This window comes from Artemia sp. Qi Xiang Cuo, chromosome 15 (genome assembly GCF_049724085.1).
Source record: "Artemia sp. Qi Xiang Cuo chromosome 15, ASM4972408v1, whole genome shotgun sequence".
NCBI lineage: Eukaryota > Metazoa > Arthropoda > Branchiopoda > Anostraca > Artemiidae > Artemia > Artemia sp. Qi Xiang Cuo.
The window spans coordinates 30,036,211-30,057,057 of NC_142808.1; the positions used below are offsets into that span (position 1 = coordinate 30,036,211).

The 20,847-nt window shown below is 35.9% G+C and overlaps 1 protein-coding gene across 1 annotated transcript in view; it reads right to left on the minus strand.

Moving 5' to 3' along the window:
• The window catches only part of LOC148943535 (N(G),N(G)-dimethylarginine dimethylaminohydrolase 1), a 45,027-nt gene that overhangs the window by 5,148 nt on the left and 19,032 nt on the right, over positions 1-20,847 (minus strand). The window contains exons 3-6 of the mRNA XM_089101401.1: positions 15,852-16,110; positions 11,482-11,584; positions 4,961-5,058; positions 2,588-2,683 (exon numbers count right to left, since the gene is read on the minus strand). Of these exons, the coding sequence (XP_088957527.1) occupies positions 2,588-2,683; positions 4,961-5,058; positions 11,482-11,584; positions 15,852-16,110 (556 nt within the window). The remainder of the gene's footprint in view (positions 1-2,587; positions 2,684-4,960; positions 5,059-11,481; positions 11,585-15,851; positions 16,111-20,847) is intronic.

Consider the following 20,847-nt stretch of genomic DNA (forward strand, 5'->3'; position numbering starts at 1 on the left):
TTCTAATACATTTTGCCGAGTTAAGCTATCGTCCATGGAAGAAGAATTTAAATTAAGAATGACTATGGTTGTAGCAGTAGCTGCAGCCTAGTAAAGAACGAAATGCAGCCAATTGTAACAAAAAATTAACAAATGTGTTTAAGAACGGACTAGCGAGAAAAAATTGCCATTTGTAGGCAATTCAGGAACGGTAACTATTATCTCGGTTAGTCTTAATAATAACATGGAGTTTTGAAATCCAATTTCTGGAAATTTCAAAAAATAGCTTGAAATCTCCAAAAAATTTCATCGGGTTGAAACGGAAAGTACACCATTGGAATCGCCATGGCCAAAATACAACACAGAATACTTACAGCCCTCTGGCTTGAACAGCAAGGACAATCACTGTTTGCATGGGTAGCACTTGTATCCTCTGTTTTTTCCTTCACTGCTAGCGGGGCAATGGAATATCATACAAAGCTGTTTAAGGGCTTATTTGAAAGGAAATTGCTATATCTAGTGCATTTTGTGATTAGCTAAGCATGCAGCTATTTTACAATAGCTGCATCTTTTGCCTGGTTCCCTTGGGTTCGTTCTTTACTGTACCATACAAAAAACCGTATAACGTGATGGCACATCTGAGTTAAGAACTACTGAAAAAAGATGAATTGAAAACCTGAAAAAAAAAATTATTTTTATCTAAATTTATTTTACGACGATTTATCTTAAGGGTTTTCTCAGGTGATATAATTCAGACCCTAAACTGGAACTATGTGCAGGGGCGTCGTTAGGGGGAGGAGGAAGGGGGCAGTTGCCCCCAATAATATGGAGAAAAAAATTGTTATATATCCCATGCTCCTTGACTATCCAGATATAGTAAATTCCAAAAAAGCCGATGGTTATTTCCAGTGTGTGATATATAATTTCATAATGAAGAATACGACCTATAAATAGTTCCTTCTAGAACAACGGCTTCTTTTAAGTAATAACGATAAAAAAAAAAAAAAAAAAAAAAAAAAAAAAAACGGAGACACATCACTGCACCCCATGCAAAAAACTGATTTTCCTTCTTGTGGATGATGGGGATTATCATTCTCCTTAATGGGTCTTGGATATGATGATTCCACTGGTACAGTTTTTATTTTGACCTGACACAATTCTCGAAGGTTTTCAGGCTATTTTTCAATTTATCTTTGACTTGTCTTGTATTTTTCAGTTCCTTTAAATCTTGTATTCGCAACAGACTTTTACCATTAACACTAGTTGAAAAAATAGTTGCCATTCACGATTGAGCCCCAAAAGGAAATTATTTCTCTCTCGATAGTTTTTTTTTTTTTTATCAAAACGTATTTTTGAAGTTCTCGTTACCCCCTTTACCCTTAATGCATGTTTGAATATTCCTTATTTGATTAATGTCTTCTAACCACAGATTTCGTTGTGCGTCATTTTCGTTTGGGATTCCTTGTGACTCTCGCTTAAGGTTTTAAACCAATCCACGAAAATGTACAAAGGGGGGGGGGGCAAGATATCTTTTTGACAATCCAGGGGGGGGATGGCATTTTTGTTTTCTTTCACTTTTTTCAATTAAACATGTATATAGGACGCTGTCAAATACTGATGCTAAAACTTGAAACGACCAAAAATCAGATAAGAGGTTATAACTAAGACAAGACAGAAACTACTGAACGGGAACCTCCATTCCTGAATTTAAAGCGCTAACTGTGTCATACTGAAACTTAGTTTAATACAATATGTACAGTCAATCTGTAATTATGCTCATACTTACTTCAAAACAGTGAAAAATCTGTTTGTTTTCCACCAAAGGACAAGTAACACTTTGCGGTTAAGAATGGGGGGGGGGCTTCCTATTCAGTATATTCTTTGGGCTTTTAATTTTTGGTCTCCTATACATATGTAATACAGTCTTGCATGAGTAAGGGGGAGGGTTGCTGGCCCCTCAACCGAGATTAGTCAAAAATGACCTACCTTAAAATCGAGAAATTTTCGAGCCTTGAACACTCCCAGCACCTTTCCCTCCTAAGAAACACGTTGACCCTGCAAGGCTGTTCTGGGTCTTTGCAATACTTTATATGAATCTAAAGAAACTACTATGAAGCTGTATTTCACCCCTATCCCTTCTCAGTAGAAAGTTCAAGAACGTTGGTTGAAAGCCATCTGAAATATCTAGTAGCTCAAATAAGGTCTTCAGATTAACCCAAATGAAGCCTCTAATGTATATTTTAACAGCCCCTCCCGTCCCAACCTCCGTGCAAAATATTCCAAAATGTACATCCTTTTCTAAATTACGCTCTTACATTATTTGTGGAAATCAATTTTCTAGACTCAATTTCGTGCTATTATTTAACAGATTTAGTATGTCGTATAACGGCTTATATCTTCGTCAAGACATGCATTTCTCAGGCCACCATGGTGGCCTGAGAAAAAATAAAAGATTACGCATGGGTGATGCAGATAGATTGGTTACGGCCAATGTAGAAAGTCTAGATATTTAATTAAAGAGTTTGTTAGTTTGACTTTTACTTGGTAACAATTTATGCCACGAGAACAACTCCAAAACTAATAATGAAAATAAGTACTCAATACAAACCTTGATAACTTCTTGGGCATCTTGGTCTATACTTGTACAAAGAACATCAATTCCAGCCATTGTAACAAGTGATTTCAAGTGCAAAGCACCTTTCAACTGAGAATATTGAAAATTTGTTATTATGACTGTCAAGATTTGAAAAAAAGGATAAACACACTAATATAAAATAGGAAAAATATAATAAAGTATAAAATAGAAAAATAATAATTATAGTATATAATAAAGAAATATACGAAACTACTTTTTCAGTAAAAGAGGAATCCAAAAAGGAAGAGACTACTGCCTTTATTGTTGCTATAACAGGGATAATATTGAATGAGGGCGTGCCCTTATATGATTGTCCATCACCAATCATATAAACTGGGAACTGGCCGAAAACCATCACATTATCAGCAAAGTGTCAAAAGGGCAAACTGCTACTTCTGAGCTTTTGTGATCATCCCACAATCCGAAACCCCAACAATTCGGGAGCCTCACAGACAGTCTTCAAATTGAATGAACTCTCTCGAAAACTGGATGGTTTCATGGCGACTCCGACACGGCCGGGTCTTTTTTTGTCGACTAGAAACAACACCAATTTAGCTCCTACCCAACCACCAGGTCTTACATTACGATAAAAAAAAATTTCAAATAGGGATAAAATCCTTTTAATAGACAGTGTTTCACAAACAGTGATAGAAATTCACAAAAAATACCAGATATTTCGGTCACATATGCAGTGACCGTCATCAGTAGTAAAGCTGTAAGTAAATTTTACTACTGATGCCGGTCACTGCATATGCGACGGAAATATTTGGTATTTTTTGTGAATTTCTATCACTGTTTGTGAAACAATTTCTATTAAAAGGATTTTATCCCTATTTGAACTTTTATTTACCGCCATGGAAAGGCACAATGTGGTCTCCGAAATTATTCAGGTCTTACATTTGATGTAGCATTAAAACTGTCCAGCCCAACTGGCCTCACCTTCTGCCCGTTGAGGCTTTGATGACCAACTATACCCCGAGACATGAGGTGAGATTACTGAAGTTAAAAAATCAGCCTCTGAATGGAAATTGTTAAGTCAAAGCGTACAGCGAATAAAATTATCAGGAATATTGACAACAGTGCTTTTGGTATTTTTCGCGAGTGAAATCCCCACTGTTTACGGGTAGCCGATCAGAAAAAGCGTTCCAACTGACAATATCATTGTTATTCAAGACGGGGGACTGTAATTCTCCTAAACGGGGTTCTTGGCTGTGGAGATTTCAATGGTGAAATGTTCATTTTGATTCGGCACCATTTTGTGAGGTTTTAGGTTATTTTTCAAAATTCCAATAGATCTGTTTTTACAATAGACTTTTACCATTAAGATTAATCAACATCATAATTAGCATTCGTAAATCAGTTTCAAATAGCGTCTCATCCTAACTTGTCAGGTTTTTTCAAAGACCGTTACTAAATTTTGGTTACTATGGGCTAGGATTCGTTCTCTAACAAGTTGCCCCTAAGAAGGCAACCATCATTGGACTATACAAAGGCACAGTATATTCATAAAAATTCACAGGAAAAGGATTTAGTCAGCATCAAACTCACAAACACTTTCGATTCACAAAAAACCAGCTAAAATAAACGTTAGCTTGTAATATTTGCGTCAAAAATTTCCTTTCGGGATCCAGAACGATGATGGCCCTTTCTTTATAACGATAGAACGAAAATTAATCATAATGAGTAAGCTACCAAGAAACAGATTTCTTTCAGAACTTGAGTAGCTTGGGAGTCTTTAGGAAAGAGGATTATTCAAACATAGCCTTAACATAAACAATAACAATAACGAAAACAAAAACAATAATTGCTAGGCAGGTGGTCATGTCTTCATCAATTCCAACGCATTGTTCAGTGACCCTACAAAGGGATTTTTGACAAGATTAAAAGAATATGAACAAAAACCTCACACTGCGTCAAAAAGGAACAAAACGCCTCTACTCTCTTTTAAATGATCCTGCGAATGGTTTTGGATCTTTTCAATTTTATTGCCAAGTTCACTTGGACGATGCCAATGCCAGACTAAACAGGGATATTCCAATAGTGGTTGGACGAATGATGGACGGAATGGATTCTTAGGCAATCAAACTTATTCAGAGGTTTTACCACGGAGAGTGACGCATCGCTCTCCTAATTCCTAATTAAAAAAAAAATGAAAGAAAGACTAAAAATAATAATAATCCAAAAAATTAAAAAAAAAAGTTATTGTACAATAGTTAATGTACAATAGTTATTCTCATCAAATCTCGATGGTAACACAATCACCGGTGGAATTGTGCTCTCTAGAGCACTTTGTAAGGGTCAAAATCAATTGTATTTCACTTCAACTAACACTTACAAATTTCTTACCTTTACTGGGGTACATGGATACTCAGGAAAGGCATTAGCAACAGCCAACGCTCCAAGCACATTGGTTCGTTCTGTTAATCCGACAAAAAATTCTCTGCCTAAAACCGAAAAGAAAAACTAGAAACCAGCAATAATGCTTTATAGGACAATTCACAAATTTTATTGGAAACAATAGTTACTTTTTAAACATTCAAATTCAGTGCAATAATTTTTTTTTATGATGACAACTCATTATAAACCATAATTTCGCGCTACAATCATTCACTCCTACTAATTTGAGGATGATATAGTTTCCACTGTAACAAATGAGATTTACTTTTAAGAAATCTTCAGTTTCAAATACATTCGAACTTCAAAAATGCTTAAAAAGAGCTTAATTGACAAATGCGTCTTTTACTTTGGACTAAAAAGCAATATTTTCAAATTTTCCTGGCCAAAATATTGATAGAGATATAGCTACAGTCAAGGGAGCTTTCTTCAAGACATTTTAGGCCACTGGATCTTATGGTCCAGACAATAGCGGGCTTCAAGTTTTCAAGTTCGGGCAATCCCTTAAGTGTGAAACTTTGATGCCGGGTAGTAACGGACACATGAAGCTCATCACTAAATTCCTTTGGCAAAGGTTCCTTGGATGAAGATACCTAATTTGGTGTTTTCCTAATTTCAAGCGAATCCAAATACTTTAAATTTCCTGGTACTTAACCAGCAAGCTACTGCAGAAACCACGAAAAATTGTCGATTTTGAAATTAGTTATCCTTCACCTTAACCCAGATCCGTCCCTTAGTTGCCTGTTTGCCCTTACATTTGGATATACAAATGCCACTCGTTTGGCACCTTCAAAAGACTAGTAAAAAAATTTTGTTTTAATGTGATTAATTTTCCTTGCTTTTTCCTGAATAAACTTTACTTTATAGCTTTTATTTATCTATATTTTCTTTTCTTCTCCTTTTTGATCTTCTTTCTGTGACTGCGAGTATAGTGGCTTTTTTTTACCTTATGCGCAGCCTTTCTCGTGGCTTACTTTTGTGTTTTGAATTTTTCTGTTTTTCTTTTCTTTTTTTCTGTATAATCTGATTGTGACCAGTGGATTGTAGAAGGTTATGAAGATCACCTTTTTGATGCAGAGAAATGAATTATGTTATGCTTTATTGATGTTTGATTTGTTTTGTTTTTTTTTTGTACTGTTTTTTTTTTTTTTTTTCTCAGTACGTAATTGGCTATTATTCACTGAGTTTGTGGTCCGTATGTACTCACATAATTACAGGCCAAGGAGCCTTTGGGGAGACTAGCACAGTGTATTATTGTATGTGCATTGATAATGAATAAAATCTTAACTGTGCTGTATGATTGGAGGAATAAATTCGGCATGACCACTCAAGACTTTTAGAAGATATATAAGCATGTTACATCTTTCTGAACTGTAATCATGCATAGCTTTTCAATTTTTTGTGATTAAGCAACCAAAGTGAGCCAGAAGCTCCTCGAACTACAAAATGTGGCCAAACTTGTGTTTCTGCAAACCGCGCTTACCTTTCGAGTTGATAATTCAGTTCTAGTACGGAAGTTGCCAGTCCTTTATAGAATTTGTGAGAAGCTTTTTCCGAAAATTTATTTTATATTAATCAAAACAGATATCTTATCTAGGGGCTGAGAAAACTACATAGAAACTCAGCTATTTACAAGCTAAAGCCAGCAACTGGGTCACATGAATGGTTTTCTGCTACAACGGAGCCTAAAAGTTGAAAAGAGAGACATGGTAAAGTAAAAGGGTAGTATGTCTGCAGCACTTGGACAATACCTGTATTAAGTAGCAAATTTTTCATGGTGAGCGAATTGTGCCAAGTTTCCATTTCACAGCATCGTAAACGATCTGCTACGTTGGAACTTTAGACATTGCAAAGACTACTTATTTCACCTATTCTTCATTCACAATCTCTACGATATCAGTGTTAATATTATTTTTATCAAACAGTTCGTGGGGTAACGAACTGTAAGTAAAGAGCAACCCGGCTCAATAGTAACCAAAACTTTAAAAAAAAGAATTTTGAAACCAATAGATATATCAAAAGAATCGGCTTTTTATTCTGATTTCAAATATATAAATATCATTAAGTTTAGTCTTAATCATCAAAGATTACGAGCCTGAGAAAATTTCCCTGATTTTCAAAAGAAAGGGGGGAAAACCCCTAAAAGTCAACTGATCTCAATGAAAGTCACACCATGAGATTCAGCATATCAGAGAACCCTACAGTATAGGTTTCAAGCTCCTATCTACAAAAATGTGGAATTTTGTATTTTTTGCCAGAAGAAAGATCACGGATGCGTGTTTATTTGTTGTTTTTTTTTCCCAGGGGTGATCATATTGACCCAGTGGTCCTAGAAAACTGGGAGAAGGCTCATTCGAACGGAAATTAAAAGTTTTAGTGCCCTTTTTAAGTGATCAAAAAATTTGAGGGCAACTAGGACCCCTCCTCCGCTCCTTTTTCTCAAAATCGTCCGATGAAAATTTAGAGATAGCCATTTTGTTCCTCATAGTTGAAAGGCCCAATAACTATGCCTTTTGATATAACATGAACCCCACAGCCCCAGGGGAAAGTTTTTTAAGTTATAAAATTTGCCCATTGTTTGCGCTCAGTATTTGTTACTGGGATGTAGGCATACATTTTCCGGTGGGGGGGGGGGACAAATTTCTTGCTGGTGGTTTTGAACGGCGGAAATTTCTATGGGTAGGAAAGTTTCAAGGGAGTGAACTTATCAGGGCAAATTATACACTGGGGGAATTTGCGAGAATTCTGATGCAAAATTCTTTTTATATGTCTTGCTTTCTCTTCCGTGTCTCAATTTTACGCGCAGAGTGGTTAAGAGTAATTGTTCGAGATAAATTTTTACCAGGATTGAATTGTCTCGAGGATAAATCCATTGGGAGGAGGTTTCTCCGTGGAAGTGGAATCAGATTTCCTGACATTATTTTAAAAACGATCACAAATTAAATAAAAAAACAAGTTTTTTCAACTGAAAGTAAGGAGCAACATTAAAACTTAAAATGAAAAGATATTATTGCGTATATAAAGGGAATTGTCCCCTCCTCAACATCTCACTCTTTACGCTAAAGATTGAATTTTACCCCAACTCTTTAATAATGACTTCTGAAACATAAGGGCCGTTTAATTAGAACAATAAGACCCTTTTTTAAAAGTACGAAAAACTTTAGTGTAAAGACCGAGGTGTTGAGGAGTGGGGCAACCCCCTTTATATACGTAACAGTATCTGTTCGTTTTAAGTTTTAATGTTGCTCCTTACTTTCAGTTGGAAAACTTGTTTTTTTTAATTTAATCCTTTAAAAAGCAATCTGCCGGCGACTCGGAATTTGCAGCTTTTGCTGGTTGGTGCACCTATTGGTTTCTGATATACACTTTTAGGCTAAAGGAAACAATTGTTTTCATCTCGATATCATGGAGCAGTCAAAACTATAAAACAAGTTCAGAAGCACATAAGAGGGGATATAGATATCTATACGAAGTATACTACAGATTTCTTATGTACATTTGAGGTTAAAATAAAATTCACTTCTGGAACTATATTGTTCTGATAACAAAATAAACCAAAGCGAAAAAAAAACAGGATAAAGATCCTCCAGAGCCACCACTGGTGCACAGGGCGTTGAGTAAACTTTTCAGTTGCTGGGTCTGTTTTACCGGGACAAGTTGCATGCTTGTCGCCCTCGGGGCCCCGTATTGCCAAGCAGAGCATCAATCCGCTCTGGTGCAACAGGGATTACCGAAATAACTAAAAGGATTTATATTTTAGGGCAAAGTAACACAGAATTAACTTGTGTACATGGTGTATTTTTAAAGTAACATTTACTGGGCACGGGCAAATAGAGAATAAAACAGATTATAAGCAGAAACACCGTATTTTGACACTCTCTTATTGTAACCGTTTATTGACACCCTTTATTGAAAAAAATTCCTTTGGGATCTACCCTTTTAAAGATTCAAGTAGTTATTATCTGCAGTGCTTAATCTTAATCGATGGAAAACAAACAAAAGCAAAGTGGTTCTTTCAAGAAACTCTTGACAGCAAAAGTAGTTTAGCCGGCATTTTAGACTCAAGAATGTTGTAGGATTATCATACCAAAAACGAATTGGAGTACCTCGTGCCCCATAATCTAGTCAAATCGAATTATTTGAGATAGTCTTGTGTTTAGCTCCGACTTCGTCAGAGTTTTCAACCCGTTATCTTTAATTGTACACAAACTAGTAAAAAATTACTAAAAAAAAAACACGCAATATCCTAGGAACGGAAAAGGGTACTGGTAGTAAACTTTTAGATAAAGTTTATGGCGATACAAAATTAAATGAAAACACACTATGTGCATGCAGGTTATCAAAAAGGCGTATTAAAAATATTTCAGGAACAGCTGAGGGTATTAAGCTAAAACTTTCAGTGGTACTACTGCCCAAAAGTGCGTATGTGCAACATCCCAGGAACAGCTAAGGGTGTTACGTTAAAACTTTCAGAGCAGGTTGTTAGGGATGTTTAACAACAGCAAAAGACATTTTTTGGATCTAAGATGGCCATAGAGGCGTATTTGCGACTTCTCAGGAGTAGTTAAGGGTATTAAGTGGAAACTTTCAGCGCATGTTGAGAGATTTTTGAATAAATAGAGTTGTTACAGGGGCGTATTTACAATATCTTTGGAATGGCTAGGAGCATCAAGCTGAAAATTTCAGGAGATGTAGGGCAGACACTGAACTAAATCGAAACACAAACTAAATGCATGCAGGTCATCGAAATGTCGTGTTAAATAATATCTCAGGAACAGCTGACGGTATTAAATTAAGACTTTCAGGGCTACTTCATCCTACTGCTACTCCTTCTATTATAACTGCTAATATTACTACCTGCTACTGCTACTACTACTACTACTACCACTACGGCCATTACTTATGGCTGCAACTGAAACTATTTGTGACTACGACTTCTCGCTTTTGGGACCTCCTGCAACTCCTACTATGATTAATTGTTACTGCTTCCGGCTGCGATTACGACTCGGTGACGGTTCTGACCTCTGTTGTACCCAGGGCAAGATCTTTATTGGCGCCATCCCCCCACCCTATCTACCAAAAATTTTCAGGGCAATTTTTTTAAAAATTGTTATTTATTTACAAAATGTTCCATTTATTTAAATTTGACTTTTCTTACTTTAGCCTCTGCATAGTTATTAATTATCTCGTCCCACTTGATTGCTTCTAAGAAAATCAGAAAGCTCAACTTTCTAAAGAGCTCAACTTTCTATCGTGAACTGGACTTGCCTTAAATGAAGCAGAATTTGATATATTCATCTGTAGATTTGAACGGTATGGCAGTACAGCCTTGTGAAACCTTGACATATTTAGGTCTCGCAACTGGTAAAAGCCTTAACAGAACTAAGCTATTAATATTGGAAAACATAAGAAAATTTTGATCTGTCGGTCATTTGGTACGATTGCAATATTCCAATTGAGTTTTTTTATAGAGCCCTACTTGCAAGGATTTATAACAGTATAGCCCTGCCACATGTTCTGTATTTAATGCCGTTTTACCAATTATTTAGTGAACACGATCGTCTCAGAATTAAGCATGCGTTTTTTATGTATGCGAAGTTTCTTCTGCAATTTCACCCATAAAATTGTGAGAATATAGTCTAAGTGGCTCTATAGATGCGCTGAAAGCAAACTAGCCATGAATGGCAAAATGCCAATCTTTGATACCTACTGTCTGTTGCTGTTTTCATTCCTTTCCTTTGTTTTAATATACTCCATCTTTTTTTCTGTTTGTATAATGGATAATCAATAAAAACATATATACAGAGAAAGATTTTGTTTAACTACCATGGTGAATTTTAAGATATTACATTAAAAAAAGAAACATTGTTTAAAATTTTATTGTTTCAGTCTCTTCAAACACAAGTGGCGTTCTAGTTCTCAGAGAGGTTCGAGGGGGCTAGCCCCACCCCCCTATTTATGATAGTTAATACTCTTCTTAAGTTCGGCTGCATTATTCGTTTATTTCCGTTGTTTTGGGTTTGATTTTTTCAATTATATTAATCTTTGTTCATATTAGTAGACTTCTTATATAAATTAGGTTCTGCTCGTTTTTAAGTTTTAATATTGCTATTCATAGATCACTAAAAAACTTTTTTTTTAATGGTAAACATGGGAAATACATCGCTCTTTACTAATTCCAAGCTATCTTATATACAATGACCTTTCAATGTCTGTTTCTATAAAAAAAAAAATTTCATAATACAAAAAAAATATATGGATGAATATAGTAGCGTCATTTAGAAAAATAAGAAGTTTTGATTGAGCATTAAAAGAAAAAAAGCTGTTCCAAAAATCTGACAAAGTTATTTTTTATTAATATTCTAAGATTCTTGAATTTACATAAATATGAGTAAACAGCAAGATGAGAACTATGGAAGAAAATTAGAATTTCGCAGAATCCTATACTGATAGAAGAAAAACTTAATACTTACCAGTAAATAAAACATCTCCGCCATCTAGTGTGGCCTTTTCATCTTCAACTTCTACAATTTTCAACTCCAATTCTTTCTTCAAAATTTGCTTGATCGTCTCAGTCTATAAAGAAGAGCCAAGATAAGTCTACTATACAACAAATGACACAATCCTAGCAAGACAAATGTCTAAAAACACTCATCTTTAGATCCCCAGCCCTCTCACCTCCCAGTCTCACAACAAAATCGGATACACCGTAAAAATGACCACAGGCAATCCGATTATATTCCTATAATCTTCATTCAATTTGATTTCGTTTTTTAGTTGTTTTATCCCCCCCCCACATCCCTATTCTGCATACATGTCGGTAGTGCAAACATAAAGTTTTACATCTGAATCAGAATTACTTTATTTGAACTATGGGTAAACACATAGTGTTTCCGCCCAGACTAGTGTTGGGCTATATCCCTTATTAATATTCATATACTGAGTTGGCACACACTGAGTTTTTTTTTCAAATTCCATAGTGGCACTGGCAGGGCCGGATTTAAAGCTTTGACGCTTCTAGGACCAATCGTTTTAAACGAGATTTTCAGGGAAATCCATGAAAATTTGGGGATAGTGGAAGCACTGAACAGAACGCAACTGATGAGCAAAAAGTAATGAAAGAGGGAGGTGATACCGGACTCTCAGCTGCCATTCTTTGAAGACATCTGACAGTTTACAAGTCGCCACGGAATCCCAGTGTTATTTTAAAATCAGTTTTCTGTAAATAGGCAGCCTGGCGGCGGAGTGCACCTGGCACTTTGACGATAAATCACATCAGTTCAGTTTTTGTTAAGAAAAAAATCACTCCGTTATAATTTATTGCACCTCTTGGCATTGTACGCCCCTAGGCCCGGGCCTATTGGTAAGTCTGGGTCTGGGCACTTGCATGTTTTGGGAAGGTTACAATTGATCTATCTTCCAAAATCGAATCATCTGTCTCAAAAATCCTTCTTCTATCTAATGTTGTCCGAGACCATCTAGATCGTGGAAACTGCAATGAAGAATCAGTTGCTACTAAAAGCCTCCAAAAGGCCTGGTTGAAGAAAATACACTCAAGGTTTACAAGCTTTGGATGTCTTAGAGCAACTAACCAAAATTCCAGAAAAAAATATCCAGACTATTGCTGAAGCAAAAAACCCATAAACTCCGCGACTGTGGATATTAAAATCAGAGCCTTGAACTAAACAAAAACTGTAGAAAGTAAAACCAAAATACTGAAAGTTTATTCTGATTTTCTCTATAGCATCTGGTCGTTAGTCAAGATAGTCACTGGGATGCGACACCAACCACTGACGCAACTTAGCCATTAAAAATTACTTCGATCAGGTTTGATCATTCGTCAACCCTGAAACCCATCTTGTTCTGCCTTCCAAGATAAAAACAAGTTTTCTTCAAAAACCCTTCTTTCAGTAAAGGGTGAAATAGCATGAGCACGATTCACAGTGCGTGATTTACAGCAGCAGACATTATTCACACTGCATAGTCAGCAAATCTTGTCTTGACTGGGCTAAACAAAATTACAGAGTTTATATTAAGAAGCGCTTCTTACCAATATGGGGTAAATTTCGACAACGGTCAAATTCATCAAAGGTCTAAAGAATTTTGATAGGGAGCCTTTAGTTCTAAGAAAGACAATATGCTTTCGAAATAGAAAGCTCATTGCATGGACTCCTGAAAACAGGTAAAAAATATTTCGTAAAATCGTAAAATGTACGTCTTTACCTGCAACAGACATATACGCAAAGTGTGCCTTCGGGCTAATGTTCAGATGGAATCTTCAGATGCTCCCCAAAATTAATTTCGATTTACGTGCTTATACTGTCGTATGCCACCTCCATTCCTTCCAAGATCAGGTTTAGAAAGTCTTGTCAGAAAATCAATGATAGATGGAAACTATTCTCTGTCAAAAAAATGGACATGGTGTTACTTTTGAATAGCACAATAAATAAACTTGTGTCTGTTTTATTTCCCGGCCTAAGTGGCTCTATATTTGGGTATGTTAAGTCATTTTATGGTGCTCAAAACTTTCTAATTCGATGTCAATTCAATACCTTGGAATCAAAAATATAATGAATCGACATTTTCATTTTGAATTCTAAATGGATATTTTTAATTCTAAGGCACAGAATTATATTATTTGAAGTGTAGACTCCGACACATTTACGTACGACTCTAAGCTCAGTCCCCTTGACATCAAGAAGAACATACAAAGCTTTACATTATTTATACAATCCATGTTGAATTATTTAGATCCACAACAGAACAAGCAAAACCTAAATTTTTCAACAGAATAAAAATATAGATTCATTCATGTTTTCACCGTAATCAAAGACCAAAGGTCTCCGCCCGATACTCAAGACTACGCATGCATCCTAAATCAAAACCTCTTCCCTGTGAACTGTGAAAGCTGGATTTAACGTGATTATATCATCTATAATTATTCGTCTTGCTGTATTCATTGTAGAAATCAGGAAAGTCAACAGTCGTACCCTTTTTACATTTATACTTGTTGGATAGACAATATCTCCAATTACTTCCAATGCAACACGTCACTTCATTCCACAACTGGCCAAAATTTACTTACTGAGTTTGTGTAAAAAATCTGTCACCCCTGAGATCGGTCCAAAAGACTTGCCCTGTATGGATTAACTGAAAAACAGAGGCCGAAAAATGTAAATTTTTAGCTTGGCCGAGTGTTTGAGTGGTTCTCTGGATTCGAGTCAGATTGTAGCCTTTTTTTCAATTAAGACGAATCTTCTTGTAATCTTATAAACCCTGCAATTAAAAAATAGCAATTGTAACCTTTCTTTGGAAAAACCTTTCCAAAGCCGCAAATCTATCCTTTAGACTTCTTTCAACTAGCACACAAACTTTTTTAAGTTTGTGAGAAGTAAGTGTTGTGGTGAGGGGAAGGGTCGAAATGGGAACCTGAAAACACCTTCCCGGGCTATAGATACATTTTTTTTTAAGTTGCAGTTACCTAGCTTAAGTTCGTGAGAAGTAAGTGTTGTGATGAGGGGAAGGGTTGAAATGGGAACCTGAAAACACCTTCCCGGGCTATAGATCTATTCTTTTAAGTTGCAGTTGCCTAGCTTAAGTTAGTGAAAAACCACAATTATCCACTATTACTGAAAACTGCACAAAAAATCAGCGAAAACTCACTACTTTGCTATCTTATACAGACGTCTTCGCCTTTTATTTTAAATAGAATAAATAGGTTTTTTCAACTGAAAGTACGGAGCAATATTAGAAACTAAAACAAAAAGAAATTATTCCGTATATGAGGGGGGCTGCCTCTTCCTCAACCGTTGCTCCTTACACTGAAGTCTGAATGATCTTTAAAATGCTTCTCATCCAAGTTCAACGATCCTTGTGTCAGAGCAGCTTTTCTTAGAGAATTGTGACAAAAAGTCAAAATCCAATATATTTCTCAATAACAAATACAATCTGTAAACAATGGGTAAATTGCATAACTTACGGCCCTTTCCCCATGGGCTGTGAGGGGTTCTGTCATCCCCAAAGGCATAGTTGATGGATTTTTCAACTATGGTGAATCGAAAGGCTATCTAAAAGCTTAGATCAGATGTCTTCGGCGTAAAAAGGCGCGTGGGAGGAGGGGCTAGTTGCCCTTAAATCTTGATGGTTATTTAAAACGGCCACTAGAACTTTTGATTTTGTTCGAATGATTTCTCTCCCGATCTTTTGGTCCAAAAAAAACAAAAAAACTAATCTTTCTTCTGGAAAAAAAATACATAATTTCACAATTTTGAAGGTATGAGCTTGATATCTCTACATGAAGGGTCTCTGATACGCTGAGTTTGATTATGTGATTTTCATTAAAGATTACTTGACTCCTTGTGAGTGCTTCCCTCCATTTTCAAAAATCAGGCAAATTTTCTCAGGCTCGATGGGTAAAATTAAACTTAAAGAATTGCATATATTTGGAATTAGCTTAAAAATTCAATTCTTTTGATGGACCAATTGTTATCAAAGTTTCATTTTTAGAGTTTCAGTTACTATCAGGCCGAGTTGCTCCTTACTTGCAATCACAAATAACCAATTTTGTAATTGCTATAACTATTAAGCCCTTTTTCCTACTCGACAAGCAGATAATATTAAACTTCAGCCCTCTTTCTCCACAGTACATTGAATCAAAAATTTGGGCTTAAACCTCCACTGCATAAAATTTCTAGAGATATGCAAGATTGACCGCACATCTGAGTTTAACTCGAAGTACTCTTACAAATCTTTGTCAATTAGCCCACATGACCAACTGGGAAATCTAATTGCTACAGCAACAACAAATAATTACTTCTTTTGTTCAATTTTAATAGTTCTATACCTCTTTCCTTCGAGAAGGATGTCCAGGACGAGTAATTAGGGCAGTTCCATTGCATACAACAGCGGTATCTTCAACAAATACAGAATCAGGGAATTCTTCATCAGGAGGTAACTCAATAACATCTATATTTAAACTTTGTAAACATTTTACATAATTTTTATGCTGGACTTGTGCAAGCCCGAAGTCAACTGGTTCTGACAGTCCAATAGCATTCTTTACAAAAGATTTCGGAATTCGGGAAACCACAGCATGTGTGTACCTACAAAAAAGGAATATTACCTTTCAAAATGAAAATCAACAAAGGCACAAACCAAGCTAAGAATTTTATTTCCAGAGGTTTGGAGAGAATTTCACTCTTAAAGAGTTGGTTGAAGAATCTGTGTAAAAAATCGAAAAATAAGTTCCATGTAATACTCACGAGAAAAAATTAAACACTAATACAAGTTGAAGAACAATAGTTGGTTGGGCACATTCCAGAACAAAGATGAGAGTGGGAGGAATATCCCTAAACAACCATTCAAAGACGCCTTTGAAAATCAAAATATCGGAGCCCAAAAATGGCTTCTTTTTAGTTTTTTGAGACCTTCACATATATTTATTGACATTAAGTATTGTTTGTACAAAACCTCCGTATCGTAAGCAACGTACCAAATATATATGTTTAATTTATTAACAAAGAATCATGCCAATAAATAGAAACAATAAAAGAAATGTATACAAAACATAGACAAAAATAAATAAACTCTGCCAAAACACAAATATAAACCTTAATTTATCAAAGCTACTGCAATCAACTTTGACATAAATTACACAATATAAGGTATACAACAGAGATTAATAATATTTGAATACCAGAACCAATGACAACAGAACAAGCAAGCCTCTACACAGTGCTCCAAAAGTCTTTTTATCCTTAGGTTTTATAACAACTGACAATGTGTCAAGAGTTTGAAATTACAATAGCAACGTTTTTGCTTGAACATGGCCCTTCTGATTGCAGGCTATAAAAACTGTACTTTTGGGGGAACTTAAAAAAATCGTTTCCACAGAAAAACATTTCGTTTTAAATCTGTTAATTTCCATGTTCTACCAATTGGACTAACAAAATTATAATTTCGGACCAAATATACGCCTGAACAATCCAGTACAATTGTGGAACGATGTTTTACTTTGGCAGATCCTGGAAATGTTCAGCAGACTAATCAGAATTTAAGAAACCAAATTGGGAGAAAATAGCCCAATCTGGCAACAGCCCTTTAAACCTAGAGACATTTATAGGCTCTAGACAAAACTCGATAGTGGATCTTAAAACTTTGACATGCTTAGGTAGGTTGGGGCAAAATTGTCATGGGCAGAACTTGCTAAGAAATATTGATGAAAGAACTACACACAGGAGGGATGGGGTCGGAACTGTAAACGTTTTAGATTTATAAAGTACATTTTGGATGGGATCAGAAGCTGGTTCCACAAAAAAAATCCATGATTGGTATTTTAAATTCTGCACACCAAAGAACAATTAAGATTGTAAAGGCATTACATGGAGGGAATCCAGTAAACTGAGGCTTATTACAAATGTTCAAAAAAAGGTTAAAACCCTCCAAAAAGGGATGTTTCGCATATAATGGCTATTAGTATCAGGTTGTAACATATGCTACACCATGTCTATAGTATCTGGAAGAAAAAGTACATGTTGGTTAAAAAAAAGCATTCTTTAGCCCTTCAAGTGGACCTTCACCGCAAAATATTAATTCTGTTTGAAAGCAAATTACGAAGAGAACTTAAAAATGAGTCCTCTTCATAGAGACTAGGTAATGACGTTTTTTTTAGAATATTTTCAGGCTATCATGGCATCAAGCATTACCATGACTCTCAATCTTTTTTTTTTTTTTAATTACAAACATAGTTTCCTTTCATTTTTTCTTACAAGCAGTACCTTCGGAACGTATCCTAGCCTTCACAGCTACTGGTATTTAAATAAAAGGCTGCCAGACCTCCCCCTCCCCCCAAATATTACAAAACTTATTTTCATCAACGTATTTCTTTCTCCTTTAATTCTTTCGTGTACTTTTTACCATTGTATATGTATGTACAATATAATACGTACAAATCAATATGTACAATACACAAACTTTATTCTTTTAACATTAATTTTTTTTCCCTATCCTTTCCCCTTTAATCAAACTTAGTTATGTTATTAAACAGCTGCCCCTCCCCCACGGCCATCCTGGACATACCTGTATGTTTATTAAACAAAACCATAGTATTCTCAGGGCTTATAAACAGAGATCCTTTCTAAAATAGATGTTCTTCTAAAACTTTCTTAGCAATTCATTTTCTAATTGACAGTCTGAGTATGCTGAAAAATATCCGTTCAGATGAAGTGATTTGCAATGCTTCTCTTCCTTGTAGTTTTAGTTCCATACATTTCAACGTTACTGATTTTACACTCCTAATTTAGTTGATCTTTATTCTCTATATCTTTGACCTTTCTTTACGCCGTTTCTTGCTCCTTTCCCCGTATATAGTTTTAGTGTGCTCTCAAAACTGTTAAAACTTAAGAAATTTCTTTGGCTCCACCCCCGTGAAATCTATGTTTGAATGAAGGATACTAGTAATGAGTTTTTTCCGAAAGGTAGGTCTCCTAAATCAACCAATTAAAATTCCCCCTAATCCATGAAAACAGTCTCTAGTCCACTTCAAGAAAATTCCCTCAAAAAGGTATCTACACTTCTCCAGTTCCTCTAACCTTTACCTTGACCCTAGGACAATTAATCCCTCCAGAACAGGCAGATATTCCCTTTACAACGTTCTTATACATGTATAAGAAAGTACATGTCCCAGCGAATACCAACCACAATGGCCATTTTCATCGTTCGCTATTCTGCAGCCATTTGAAAATAGATCATTTTGAATATATCAACACCAAATGTTTACTTGGATAACCACATAAAGAAAAGAGAAGAGCTTATGAAAGATTAAATGAAAAACCCCAAGTTTTTTTCAAGTGAAAGTAAGGACCTGCATTAAAACTTCAAAAGAAACAGAACATTATTTGCACTTTACTGAAAATGATATGTATACTGAGCTGAGCAGTAAGGTCGTTAATTGTAAAAACATCATTTTTCATCAAAATTTACCATTTTTATCAATAGACTACAACTATTAATACTATTACTAAAGCGGATGAAGATTTGCTAGATGTTTTCCAGAGAAATTGTTTAAGGATTGTTCTGGGTACCCGGCTGACTGACCGTATTTCAAACAATAGGCTGTTAGAAAAATGTGGCTCAATACCGCTCTCTAGGGCTATAATGGAAAATGGTTTGAGGTGGCTAGGGCACGTTGTGCGAATGAAGGATGACATATTGCCGAAGATTGTTCTTTTCGGCCAACCATCTAGGGCTAAACGGAAAGCAGGACGTCCCCGTCGGGGTGGGAGGAAGTGATAAAGAAAGATTTAAAGGAAATGGGAACTTCGTGGGCGGGTGTAAAAAGGGAGTTTTTGAATAGATTGGGGTGGAGGAGGAGCCTGCGTAGCTGTGTTGGCCTCAGGCGGCTTGGTGCTGTGGTGAGTTGTTAGTAGTAGTAGTAATATTACTACTACTAACAACTCACTGCAGCCTTAAGTCGCCTGAGGTCAACACAGCTACGTAGGCTCTTCCTCCATCCCAATCTATTCAAAGCCTCCCTTTTTACACCCGCCCACGAAGTTCCCATTTCCTTTAGATCTTTCTTTATGACGTCCTCCCACCCCGACGGGGACGTCCTGCTTTCCGTTTAGCCCTAGATGGTTGGCCGAAAAGAACAATCTTCGGCAATCTGTCATCCTTCCTCTGCAGAAAATGTCCTAGCCATCTCAACTTCTCTTTCATTATAGCCCTAGAAAGCGGGATTGACCCACATTTTTTCGTACGGCTTAATGTTAGAAATAAGGTCAGTCAAACAGCCAAAAGGGTACCCAAAACAATCCATAGGCAATTTCTCTGGAAAACATCTAGCAAATCCTCCTCCGTTTTTTGGACCGCCCACGCTTCACAACTATACTTGCCCACTGTCATCGCTGCAGCTTCCAATATTCTAATCTTGGTTTGCAGACTTATTTTCCTATTCTTCCAAAAATTTTTCGACTGTGAAAACCTAGGCCTTGGCGATTTTACTTTTAACATCTTTACTGCACCCACCATCTTTACTAGCAATAATATCTAGGCAAGTGAATAAGCCCATTTAATCAATCTTCTCGTAACCCAACATCACCTCTTCAACTTCACTTTATTCTTATTTTTATCGACTTAGTCTTCTAAACATTAACTTTCGAACCTATTCTAGCACCCTGAACTCACAAAACCTCTAAAAACTCATTTATTTTGCTAACAGTTTCATCTAGGATTCTTAAATCGTCAGCATAATCTAAGTCTAGATTTATTCTGTGCTCTTCCATTGCCCTTGCTGCGTTCCCTAGGACTAAGCCAGTCAAAATGATTTATAGAGATGGGGATAGGCCGCAACCCTATTTAACTCCTCATTTAATACAAAACCAGCTACTAACCTCATTTCCTACCTTAACATCAACAATGTTATTCCCGTGCATTCCACTAATCACTTCAATTTATTTATCTGGTATGCCATACCATACCACTTCCATGAGCTGAATGAAATGCTTGCTCATAATCAATGAAACTGGGAACAAAAGGAGTTTGATGTCTCAGATCAATGATGTATCAATGCATCAATGTATCAATGTATCAATCAATGTATCATGTATCAATTATTAGTCTAAGAGTAAAAATTTGGTCAACGTATCCTCTCATTTTCATACAACCATACAGTTCTTCTCTTAAAACTTTACCAACAGCATCTCTAAGTATAAATGTATCATCATACTAAGTAATTTGCCTCCTTCAGAAATCAAGCTAATGCCTTTATAATTACCACACTCACTCTTATGGATTTTTCTTACAGAAAAGTTTAATTAGTGTTTTCCTAAAATCACTAGGTA